General features: G+C 53.8%; 5 protein-coding genes across 5 annotated transcripts; 2 read left to right on the top strand and 3 right to left on the bottom strand.

The window, feature by feature from the left end:
* Positions 1-889: 889 nt before the first annotated feature.
* EsH8_III_001503 (class I SAM-dependent methyltransferase) lies at positions 890-1,960 on the bottom strand (the record flags this gene model as incomplete). The annotated part of the gene is made up of 1 exon (XM_083263228.1): positions 890-1,960. The coding sequence occupies one exon, from the start codon at positions 1,958-1,960 to the stop codon at positions 890-892; it is 1,071 nt and encodes a 356-aa protein (XP_083123715.1).
* A 989-nt stretch (positions 1,961-2,949) lies between these two features.
* EsH8_III_001504 (class I SAM-dependent methyltransferase) lies at positions 2,950-4,068 on the bottom strand (the record flags this gene model as incomplete). Its single annotated transcript, XM_083263229.1, has 1 exon — positions 2,950-4,068. One exon carries the CDS (start codon positions 4,066-4,068, stop codon positions 2,950-2,952), a length of 1,119 nt encoding a protein of 372 aa, XP_083123716.1.
* Positions 4,069-4,465: 397 nt separating this feature from the next.
* EsH8_III_001505 (mitochondrial 37S ribosomal protein bS16m) lies at positions 4,466-5,180 on the top strand (the record flags this gene model as incomplete). The annotated part of the gene is made up of 3 exons (XM_083263230.1): positions 4,466-4,542; positions 4,711-4,891; positions 5,082-5,180. 3 exons carry the CDS (start codon positions 4,466-4,468, stop codon positions 5,178-5,180), a joined length of 357 nt encoding a protein of 118 aa, XP_083123717.1.
* Positions 5,181-5,987: 807 nt separating this feature from the next.
* Positions 5,988-7,759, bottom strand: EsH8_III_001506 (aspartate/glutamate transporter; the record flags this gene model as incomplete). Its single annotated transcript, XM_083263231.1, has 5 exons — positions 5,988-6,661; positions 6,708-6,867; positions 6,922-7,505; positions 7,581-7,660; positions 7,752-7,759. 5 exons carry the CDS (start codon positions 7,757-7,759, stop codon positions 5,988-5,990), a joined length of 1,506 nt encoding a protein of 501 aa, XP_083123718.1.
* A 1,649-nt stretch (positions 7,760-9,408) lies between these two features.
* On the top strand, positions 9,409-10,087 carry EsH8_III_001507 (uncharacterized protein; the record flags this gene model as incomplete). Its single annotated transcript, XM_083263232.1, has 2 exons — positions 9,409-9,616; positions 9,684-10,087. 2 exons carry the CDS (start codon positions 9,409-9,411, stop codon positions 10,085-10,087), a joined length of 612 nt encoding a protein of 203 aa, XP_083123719.1.
* Between the last annotated feature and the right edge of the window lie 2,255 nt (positions 10,088-12,342).

Below are 12,342 nucleotides of genomic sequence, written 5' to 3' on the forward strand. Positions count from 1 at the left end.
GGCGTACCCCCCAAGGCCACGCCATTCATTCATCATTAAAGACCATTTGAAAATGATAATCTCATGCGCCGGGAGGTTCAAACAAAGTAAGCGACGAGGAACAAAATAAGTCAACCGCTGCGCCTCCTCCATGTTGAACGCTGAGATCAGATGATTTGCCTTTATCGAAATCAATCTCAACACATGGAGAACAAGAAGAACTTTCTCATCCATAGGAGAGGTTTATATCAGCCGCATGGATATAATTGCACAGGCATGCCATTAATACTGTCCATAGAAACATCGGTTATGTCATTGTTCTCAGGTTCTTTTCCCAACATTCTGCATGCTTCTCAAAAACTGCCACTCACATAGGGTCGGAAGGCCTAGACAATAAGTACTAAATCCCCAAGCCTACAATCATTGACATGACAGTTGTTGGGACAGTCTTCTTCAACGGCAGGCTAAGAGGAGGTCGAGCTCGTAGATCGATGGCCACGTTAAGGAACAAAATATGGCGTTTGACTTTCAGAATTGAAAGTGAGGCTAAACTGGTTTCGAGGTGTCTTTTTCAAACGAGTACGTCAGGACAATAAGGCTGAATGCATTTAACAGAGTTAATTCATCAAAATATCTCAACTGCTACCAGGTTCGCCCCTTAGATATCGAGTCCCCAATACTCATTCATAAAAAGGCTGTCATCCCCACCATCTCCAATGTGACACCCTTTATATATGCTATTAAACTCTGTTCATTTTACGATTTGCGTCAAAAAGAATCATGTCGTCTCTTTCGTTAGTCTATCTTGGAACACGCGCGGTTCATAAAAACGAGGCAGCCACCACAGGAAGTAAATATGTAACAGAGAACCGGTGTTGTCGAAAACCGGAATCGAATCCTAGTCCTGGCTCTATTCGTCGGGGAACGGCTTTCTCCCGAAAACAGACATTCCGTCCCAATATCCGTGGAGGTTGGTGTTCTTCACATCATCCCTGACCTGGGCACAGAATACTATGGTCTCCTCGGGACTCCAGTCCAGTATGCGCGTAAATAGCGCAAGCGACATACCCTCGAGGCCGGGCAACAACGAGGCCTGCACCCACGAGCCGATTTCCCTCAGTTTAGGGTCCTTGGGCCAGGGCGACACTGGGAATTTGACCTTGGTGACGGTTACATTCTTAAAGCCAGCTTCTTCCAGAAGCTTTGGAAATTGGTGGGTAATGGTAAGGGATCGACCGGTCCTCTCGCATGCCTCGAGGATCAGGTGTGTCCATTTTGCAAGGGGCGCGTCCTCCTTTAGTGTTCCGTCGTCGCAGAGAATAGGATAGACACTGTCGTGGATCTCAAAGTATCCGCCGGGCTCGAGGTTCTCAAAGGCCTTTCTAATCACTCCGGGCCAGTCGGAGAAGCAGCCGATCATATTGCGGGCAAAGATGAAATCGAAAGGCTCCGTCCATGTCCATTCCTCTTCCAGGTCGTCAACCTCGAACAGGCAGTTAACCGGGACGTAGATAGGTTGGATAGGGCTAAGATCGATACCAATAACGTCCGCCCCCGGGTGCTCATCTGCGAAATCCATAGACCAGACGCCGGTGCCGGTGCCGATATCGAGGACCCTCCTGGCACCGTAGTTCTTTGGGCATAAGCAAAACTTGCCATCGAATGTAAGCATCCACATATGGTTGACGATGTCTAAGCGCTCCTGCTCCTGCTCGTCGTTTGGAAAATTATACTTGCCGTCGCTAAGACGGTGGTATGTGCGGCCGTTTTCACGACGATAATTGAGGATGTTATGAAGCATGGAGTCCTGCGTCTGCTCTTCCGAAGGCTCGGACAACGGAAATACACCACTGTCTGCCCCAACAGAGGGGGTTTCTTCCCGTTTTTGTTGTTCGTCTTGTGTCTTAGCTTTGGCCTCGGCCTGCGCGACCGGCTGGGCCGCCGAATTCTTCGTCGGCTGGTATTCCTGTTGGTCGGCCATTTTAGTCCTCAATCTTTTGGTGCGGTCCCGACGTTCGATAAGCTGATGCGCCACCAAACGTCGTGGCTCACTGCAGAGAAGGGGACCACTGGCAAGACGCACCAGGAAATTCGTCTCACCCCTCTTTACCCGGGTTATCCCCGCCCTAATTCTGCCCCGAGGGGTCCTCAATTGCATTCGCCACGTGATCGCTTGCTTCACCGACTGGAGTTAGCGTTGTTGGTTGGTTGTTGATGGAACAGCACTGCACCAACCAACAAACCCCCCTTCCCAGACGGATAACACCGAAAGCCTCACACCACCTCGTCGACGCTGCACCAACTGGACCAGCGAGGCCTCAAATTCTGTTCGGCACTTTCGGTTTCTCCAGAGGTAAAACCAACTTCCTTTGTTTTCCCGTCAAGTTAATGATGGCCGTCAACCTTGACTTTTTGGCGCTCCAAACGGCACTACGGTGGATGGGCATCAACTCTACAGCCACCCGGACTCAGTCATGACTTTTGACAAGACACTAATTCAGAAAGGAGGTGAGTAGTGGCACTTGCTGGCAGTGAATTCTGATTTCCTGTCTTGATTCGTTTCCACTCATGAGGTCGTGCCAATGTGGACTTAGTAAGCGCTGCAGTCTCAGAATGCAATCGATTGGTATGGGTTCCGCAGCCGTACCCACCCTCGAAGTCTTGGTTCTTGTCTCCTGTAGATTCCCAGGCCGTCGAGGTTCGTTTCCCATATTATTGCCCCTGGGCGATCTTGTCGCCCTTACAATGTACGCCAGAATCTATGACTGGCAGGGTTTGTCACCCTGCCTCCAGCTTTGTCAACCTTACCTTCAAAAGGCATACTTGATTCCGGACCATCGGTTGAAACAACCACGTCTTTAAATATCCTTCAATCCAACTTAAATACTCACGCTTCATGAAAACAAGCCTGCCTTGATCAGAAGTGAATACCCAAGGGAAAACAGGCTTCATCATGGCAGGGAATGAGCTCTAGTTCTGATTCTCCTCCTTGGGGAACGGCTTACGTCCATAGATGGAGTATCCATACCAGTAAGCATGGATGCCCAGGTCCCTAGCATCCTGTCTCACACTGGCGCAGAATACCAGGACCTCCGCCGGCTGCCAATTCAGCACGCGAGTAAAGAACGCCATGGCGATGCCCTCAATGCCGGGGAGAAACGAGGCCTGTGTCCAAATGCCTAACTCATGCAGCCTCGGGTCCTTGGCCCACGGCGACGCCGGCATCTTTTGCCATGTTATAACTACATCTTCAAAGCCCGCATCCTCGAGGATTTTGGGCAGTTCTGGCGCGATGGTGAGAGAACGCCCCATCTTGTCAGTGGCCTCGACCAGATACTTCGACCACTGATACAGCGGGGTCTTGTCCGTCATGGTGCCGTCGTCGCACTCGAGCGGGTACAGGTTATCGTGAATCTCAAGGTATCCACCCGGCTCGAGGTGCTCGTAGGCTTGCGCCACAACCTTTCCCCAGTCCTGGAAACTACCAGCCATGTTGCGGGCGAAGATGAAGTCGAACGGCTCCGTCCAGTCCCACTCTTTCTCTAGGTCGTCAACCTCGAACGAGCAGTTCGGCGGGACAAAGTTAGGCTGGATCGGGCTGAGATCGACGCCTATCACAGTAGCCTCGGGGTGCTCGTCCGCATAGTCCAAGGCCCAGATACCGGTGCCTGTACCAATGTCGAGGACTCTTTTGGCACCCTCGTTTTTGGGGCACAAACAAAATTTGCCGTCCCAGACGAGCATCCAGAGATGGTTCGCAATATCCAGACGTTCCTGTTCGAGTTCGTCGTTGGGGAGGAGATAGCTCCCGTCGCTAAGCCGGTGGTACGTACGCCCGTTTTCACGGCGGTAATCCAAAATATGCAATAGCATGGAAGCCTGGGACTCGTCCGCCGCGCGGTTGCTGAGTGATAATCCATCGTCGACTGTGCGGACGGGGACAGTTTCTAATTCCTCATCCTCAGCTCCATATTCCAGTATTGCGGGTGCCGGCTGAGCCTTTAGCTGGGCGGCCGAAGGTTGGGCCGGCGATTGACGCTCAATCGGAGGTAGAGGCGCCAGATGACCTTGTTGTGATTGGTCGGCCATTTATATTTTTTCCCCAACTGCTACAGCTGTAATCTGTAATCGTCGAGGCCTAATCGTGCGCTACCAAAACTTCGTAACTTGTGAGACATATGCCGTAAGGTGCAGTAGCTCGGGAGTGGCCACACCCCTTTCCAACGCTAACCTGGCATTGCCAGGTTATCAGCCAAACCACGTGAGCGCAAAAGGTACGTAGCTTTCCCCGGCGGCCCAGCCATGCGGGTTCTAGCGTCCTCCGGCAACGGAACAATTGATTCGCCGCCCAAAAATTCCCCCGGCCTAGCACCATCGAAAGCCTCACCTCACCCTCGTGGAAGCTGCAGTAGAGCTTCCATCGCGACGCCCTCGAATCCTCGCCGAAAGCCAAGCTACTCCCCTCGAAAACCAGCCGCCTGCCAAAATGGTCGTTCGCATACGCCTTGCCCGCTTTGGGCGCGTCAACCAGCCCATCTACAACATCGTTGTCTCGCAAGCTAGGTACGCTCTCAACCAGCTTGAACTCGATTCCCAATCACCCTACCCACCGAACAGCACAACCTCACCACCGCCATCCCGCCCCTACCATAATTCTTGTCGGTTGCGACTTGTGTCGGGTATTGGAGAGGGAAGATAACCAGGATAGGAGGCTAATGCGCAAACATGTAGAACCGCCCGCAACAGCAAGCCCATCGAGGTGATCGGCACCTACGACCCCATCCCGAAGCAAGACCCCTACGACGCTACGACGAAGCCGCACAAGGACATCCGCCTCGACTCCCTCCGTGCGCGGTACTGGATCGGTGTCGGCGCGCAGCCTACCGACACGGTCTGGAGGTTACTGTCAATGGTACGGCCTCATCCCCCATTCCGCTCCCCCTCTTCTCCCTGCCCGCCGCTCTGCGAAATCGGGTCGTAAGCGCCCAATGGACGACCCGAGAAGAGAATGGGACCAAAGAATTGCATTGCGAGAAGCAGGGAAGGCCTGCAGAGTCGAACCAGAGGGATTCAAGTGCTGACACCCAACTTTCCTTGAATAGGTCGGAATTCTCGAGCCGAAATACAGACCAAACGGCGCCCCCAACACAGAGACAGCAGCAAAGTCTCTCAAGACCCCTCCCCAGGCCCCGACGTCATAACTGAGATGAATATCCGAGTGATCCTCACTACCGGATCAGAAGCCACACTAGGTGGCTGGATGACGTTGTACAACAAGAAAAACACCACAAAAGCATCACGGGGAGCATCACGAGGGCGCCAGGACGCCGTGTTTCTAGCATACGGGGTTCGCGACAAACAGAGATGGGGGAGAAAAACTAGTGTTCAGCGTTTGTATGATAATATGAGGACGACTGCGAACAAGTCGAGGTTCGCTTGTAAACAACCAAGACCGGAATGCTCGTCCAAAGCAGAAAAGGCGAGTCTCCGGCGGTGGGGATTAGGATGATCAGGTTGGGTATCCTACTTAAACCGTCGTCGTTGAAGACACGTCACATGAGTTGTACAATAACATGGCGGTTAAAAGACCAAAAATGTCACTCCAATTCGAGCTATCTTTATGGGTTACCAAAAGGCCGCTGTGACGTTTCTCTGCCGGCCAACGTCGTCCAAGAAACGCTCGTTGGCCAGGACGACAGAAATTAGAAGAAAAGGAAAGAAGGGGAAGAGACAAAAAACTTGACCAACGCCCCAAACATGCAGCTGCCGCGATGGTAAGGGGTTGCCCAAAAGAGAGAACAAAGCCTCCCTAGTGAACATAGAAACCGACGAACATAGAAAACAATGGCAAACCACCCAACTCCGTGAATGCGCGACGTTTCCCGTGGGATGCTTTTTTTTTAGGCGTCGCAATATGTCTATCCCAAGCGGCCGTGTAACAGATGTGTCTGCACTATCGTTCTTCCTCTAAAACTCTGTCTTTGTGGGGGTGATTAAAGTGCCCGCGCTCAATGGGATGCGTGAAACACAATGTTCATGGTTAGGCAAACAACCATGACGCACGCGCCGTATATGGCGAGCGCCAGAGCCATCTTGCGCAGGACGTCCTGCTCAATGTGCTCGAGGTCCCACCGCCACTTGCGATTCCATTGGCGCGGGTTGACAACAACGCTCGCCGCGCTGCCGAGACTGGCGATACTGGTGACCATAGGGTCGGCATCCTCTTCGTCTGAAGGGATATCGGCGTCGTCGTCCTCCTTGTGAAGACGCTGCTGGTGTAGGCTGTTGGGGTCGCTGATCTTGTAGTAAAAGAGGCCTGGTAGAATGAAGCTAATGCTGGTAGAGCCGGTGCTGCCGACGTAGGCAAGAACTCTCTCGAGACTGTGAACTCCAAGAGCGGTGACATAAGAAAGAATGAGAATAACAGAGGTCAGAATGGCAAAACGGGTCTCGCCGATGGAGGAGGACGATCCGTGGTCGGAGCGGACAGATGCCGACGAGGAGAGCAGTGGACGTCCACCGGGAGAGGTGGAACGCCCGTTGGCGTTCGACCCTCTGTTTGGGCGCCACTTGAGGATTGCATCGATGGAGGCGCGGCAGGGGTGGACTTGCAATGGGACAGAAAAGGTGACGAGCACGACAATAGCAAGTTGTCCGATGTAAGAGGCGACAGTCGCAGAGTCTAAATAGGTTAGCAGTGGCTCGATAGTGTGCTCGAGGCTACTTACACATCATGACGATATTGCCCACGACGGCGTTGCCGAAAGTAAGGTAGCCAGTGATGGCGACGACGGTGTAGATAGTGGCAGCTGATCCAATGCTGGTACCAACGACGCCAATAACACTGCTAGGAGAGTTGTCCTTGATCTCGTTCAAAATAGCAAACATCTGGCAGGTGTATTAGTACGGAAGTACCGCATATCGCAAGGGGAGAATACCCACGTTCTGGTGGCAAGTGTATGCAAACACGACCACAGGCAATGTGCTGAGTACTGCCACAGTGCTCTCGGGCTTCACGACTCTGATTTCGCTCTTGTCCTCGAGAGGGCTGACAGCGAAGTGGTAGATGACCAGGACGATCAGGTACCCAATGGACACGAGCGCAACAATACTGGTATACTTGAGCGAGTCCAGCTTCCTGAGAAAGCTAAGAGGAATAATGACCAGCATAAAGGCCGTGATCCAGAAGTTCCTTTCGCCCAAGTAAGGATGCAATGCCACTGCGCCGCTGAACAGGCCGACAAAGACCTTGGGCATCAGGTCACCAATGATGATCATATAGGATACGCCGACACCGAAGCATTTAATCGCAATGGCAGTGTCGAAGATGATGGCAGCGTTGGGGTACGTGATCTTGGAGATGGCGAAAAAGGACGATGACCCGCGATCGAGATAGCGCGCGCAGCGCGACTGCAGGTACAAGCCGAAGGCGGCCGTAAGACCAGACCAAAATATAAGGAACACACCCAGCATTATCCCCATGTGCGATACCACGGAGGGCATTGCCAAAGTCCCGGCGCCAACGACTGCGGTGACATCTGGTCAGTCTTGTTCCCACCCCGCACATGTTCGTGTATGCATCGAGTTTGAATCGCACATACTGGTATTGAGCAGGTTGATTACACTGCTGCCCATCGAGGCCTGACCTCCCCCGCCTTCCTTTCCGTTTCTTCGACGTTGTCTGCGCATTGTATGCCACATGTCAGCAAAGCTCTCTCTTCAAGTATGGATTCGGCCCGGCTCTTTGGGGAGATCAGAGGGGTTCGGCGCACCGTGACATTTCGCCGGAGCTTCCAGACGCAATCGAATTTGCGTTCCCATCAGTGATGCTTGAATAATTCGTCATAGTATCCCACGTCTGTTCGTCGGATCGCTGTTCGTCGATGCTCGGTGCTCGATCGTCGTCGCCAGGAATGCGTCTTTCGTGTACGTATTGTAATCACTGTGGCAATCGCAAAAGCGGAGGCCAGATAAGAAGGAAAACAAAAAAAAAGAGTAGAAAGTATAGCCGGAGAGGGAAACTATAAGGGAGTGTCCACAACTTCAATCAAGCGTAACAGAACACAATCCAAAAAAAGATATGTTTGTTTGTAAAACAAGAGCAGAGCCGCAACGTAGCCAGTCGGCAGAGAGGATATTCGGTCGTGTTCGGCTTCCCGGCGTTTAACTGCGGCTGGCTTGCAGGTCGAGGTCGGGAAGCGGAGAAAGCGTGACGTTGGGCGCAGGCAGATGTGACGTGCTTTCCGGCAAATCTCTCGAAATCGCAGAGGGAGGTGGCCGCCCTACCGGGAGAATCCTCGCGGGTCCGTCGGGGTGCAGCGATCTGGATCGAGCAAATTGTATGTCGCGCGACACCGACTGGGGTGGCCAACGGCTGGAGGCTGGAGGGCACTAGGCGGACGGTGGAACGCTGCAAGGCTGGCTGATACCGGCCAGTATCTATTGTTTGTCGATCGCAAAAAGGTGTGGACGGCGAACGAGTCACGACGCATGCGTCGGTCGTCGCACTTGAAGGTATCGGTGTCGGGGCCGTCGCAGTCGCAGTCGTGGCCGCGAGTCACAACGATAAGCCTGGGTTGGGTGCGGAGGGAGGGAAAAGGAAATCTGCGTCAGCCGCCCCTGGGGTTCCCGCTGAATAAACGAGAAGTTTAAAGGTATTAATTATGGACGGCCAGAGCGTATCGTATCAGGTTGGGGTTTGAGGGACGAGGATGTTGTGTCCAATGTCGTCGGTTTCGTTACTTTTAGGTAAAAAACGGAGCAACCACAGTACACAATTAAGACGGTTACTGGGAGTTGGCCCATTCCTTACGTACTGCCCAGAGCTGGGAAGTCCGTTGCCGCTACGGATTGGCCACGAGGCACATTCCGATTGTCCGCCAGCCTGGGTACGACAGCCAGCCAGGCACCGCCAAGGACCAGGAGGCCTAGCGTCCCCGGCTGGGCACTTGGTCGACTTGGGTTTGGCGCAGTCGGGGAGAGCACCGGGGATAGTCACAAGCCACACATCACCTGGCCCAGAACAAACTCCGGGGACATTCGACTGCTGGAGCTACACCTGGAACTTGCCTCGCTCGAGCCAGCTTCAGCCACTAAGAGCCCTCAGCCTTACTGCGCTAAACACCGTGACAGGCGCGTCGATCGACCTCGGGGAATATTTGTCTGTCAGTTTCCACACACCTTTCTCGTCACTTAGCACCGCACCCTTGCTTCTTCGCGACATCGACATACCGGTACCCAAGTCACCAGCCAAGCTGCGCTAGAGAACCGACTCCAAACTGCACGAGACATTGTATTGGGCACCGAGAGACATTGGGTCACCTGCCGCTGCTCGCCAAGGTACTCTCAAAAAAACGAAGCTCACCCATCTCAAGGAGAGACCGAGGCACGTCTTCCACACGCGTCACCACATACAATAACATCACCGCCATGGATACCTCGCTGGATAACACGACCCTCTCGACGATATCGCTGCTCGAATCGCGTCTCCTCCGCATCGAGCACCTCCTGTACGGCCCGACCGCAGCGTCGCCGGCATCCCACACAGACTCTGCCGTCGAGACGGTCGAAGACCTCGAACGCCGCTTCAATCATCTCCTTTCCCACATCCGCGTATATGGCGAACTCATGAGAATCTGTACGTCTTGAAATGGCTTGAGCTTCTGTTAAGGGGGTTCGCAGCTCGCTGACTTGCTTCGTGACAGACAACTCCCATCCTTCCCTCTTCCAGCCTCCACCTCTCTCCGAGCCTCCGACCCAGCTAGCTCCGGAGGCAATCCAAGCCACCGTGCTTGCAGCCGCGGCCTCCTTCCCCGCAACAGCGTCGTCCCTGACCTCTGTGAACGACTGCCCGATCCCTGAACCATCCCAGAGCGCAGCCCTTGCGTCTCTTATCCCCAGAATGCGCGGCATTGAAGCGACCCAGGTTGCCCAGGAAGCCGAAATGACGGAGCTCCGCGCCCGAAGCGAAGAAGTTCTCAAGACTTGGTATCAACAAGGCATTTTGGGAGTCTCCGAGTTCGTCGCCGATATTGAAGGCCGAGTGGAAAGGGTTGAGCGCCGCGTACGGAGAGCCGAGCGGGAAAAAGTAGATGCAGCCGCCATTTGACACCCCGGACAGGTCACAAAGCCAAACTACAACCTGGGGTGACAAATCTTGTGCCCTGCGTTTGCGTCTCATACTCTGCCGGCAATTCCTCCATTTCAAGGCCTCAATATGCTTAAGTGTAATATAGCCTTGGGGCCGGCCATTATCAACATGGCCCCGCGCCAGTCCGGAGGGGAAAACGGTCGCCTACCGGCGTCCATGAAACTAGGAGTAGCCTCGATCGGTCAATATCCCAGCGGATTATGACGGATGCAACAGCAAAGCCAAGAGAGCCATCAATGCCGGTATCGTCAACCATGCCAATGCGCCCAGCACCGACGCTGTGCCTCATACCCTGCAGCCATTTCATTCGAAAGGATGAACTTGAGATAATTCCAACAAATTGGTCCCCAACGACCTGCCATTCGTCCCAAAGCGAGAAAGGACGATGAGCTTTGTCCACTTGCCACCGCGAGCATTCCCACCGCGAGCATTCCCACCGCGAGTCGCAGAAGGGGGCAAATTACATCCTTTATTCGCCTGGAGCATAGGGGGGGTGGGGGAGGCACGGCCGTGAATGGTCCTCCGACGGTACCCGCGCGAACGGCAATGCAGACAAACCTTGTTCGGAATCTACGTACGATCGGATCAGAGCGCCCGGCGATGGAGGCGCGGAGGAGGTCAGGGGAAGACAACCTTATGGACCATCAGTACGGGATTTATCCCTCCGCGTTTCAGAAGCAGGCGTGTCCCAGTTACAGGACCGGTGACCGAACCATCAGGCATCTGCTTGATCGCCGAGTACCGACCGCAGTGGCGCTGGGGAGAGGAGAATCTCGGTAGCGAGTCTAGCATTCGCTCATCTGTTCGTTCTGTCATTCGCCCCCCGGATTGGGGTATATACTATACAGTGGTCCATAGTTAAAATACGAGCGGATCATGATTGACCTACTTGGACGCAGATGAGACCTTGACATTAGAGCCCACCAGGAGCACTGAACGGTCTGGCCCCGAAAGGGGGATCGGTCCGAGCGCGGGGGTGACATTGGCTGCTAGAATCGGAAGTAGGCTAATATTCCCAACCAGAAAAGCTTGGCTTCACGGGGTGCTTCTGACTGGACTCGTCAGGGGAAGGGAGGGGAGGGGTGGTTTGTCCGCGGGCATTGGGGCACAGATGACCTGTCTAGCTGGGTGACAGTAGAGTACCAAGCAGCTGAATTGCCTCCCCCCGCTCTGAGCGGACGACGAGAACGAAAGCAAGTCAATGCTGCTGGCCTCGCCCCCGTCCGAGGTATCTCGAAGGTATTGTGCCAAGGGCTCGGGTCCGATTTTCACCCCAGAGACAATCCCCCATAAGGAAAGACGACGGCCGGTCCATCGCGTCAAAAGTTGCGGCTCGTCAAAATCAGTCATAATCTGCCCGCAATCATGCTCTCCCACGACGGACAAAAATGGGTGGAAACCCCGTCTACCCCGCGTAGTCCACCACTGCCAGATCATCAGATGCTTTCCTTGGATTCTCTTTTTGCGCCCTCGCGCCCTCCTCTCTCCTCCCCTGGGACCAGCGCAGAGTCAAAGTTGACGTGTCAAGCCACATCGAGAAGCCACTTGAGGCGTCGGATGCAACGTGCGAGGATGAACCCCGTCGGTTGAGTTGAACTAGGCGGAGGATCTTACAATGGCGCAGCTTTTGCTCGGACTTGTTCGTTGGTCGAAAGGGTGCAGGGGTCGACCAAGGGCCAGGGGTATCAACTAAGAGAAAAGGGGGCTGTGGCAAAAATTTGTTAAGGTGCACAGTGTGCCAGAAAGCTTACCACCCCTCCCGATTTAGTGTTTTTTTCTATCATCTTCATTTTAGATGACTTTGTACGACATATATGCAGCCATCGATCCGTCCACTCTTGCTGTATAGTGAGTGGGACGTCTGCGAGTTTTTGCAGTCTGTGAATTTTTTTTCATACAGCCGTCCTATTCAATCAGGATTAGAAGCGTCGTGGGGATTTCAAATCGCCGAGCTCTTAGTGCGGGATGCCATCTCCGCGTCATCCGCGTATACGTCGATGTATCATTTTGTTCTCGACTTGGCGTCACGTTACACGAACATGGGAAGAAGGAGAAAGGAAGATTATAAACCGATGTCAATCCCAGTTCGGAAATAGGGCGGAGCCCCGGGGATCTGAATCAGGAACAGTCTCGGGACCTCGGGTGCATGAACACCACGAATATTGTGCGTGAGTGTGGGTGTGTGTACCACCACCCAGCAGCCGACGAACGAC

This window comes from Colletotrichum jinshuiense, chromosome 3 (assembly GCF_051148585.1).
Source record: "Colletotrichum jinshuiense chromosome 3, complete sequence".
NCBI lineage: Eukaryota > Fungi > Ascomycota > Sordariomycetes > Glomerellales > Glomerellaceae > Colletotrichum > Colletotrichum jinshuiense.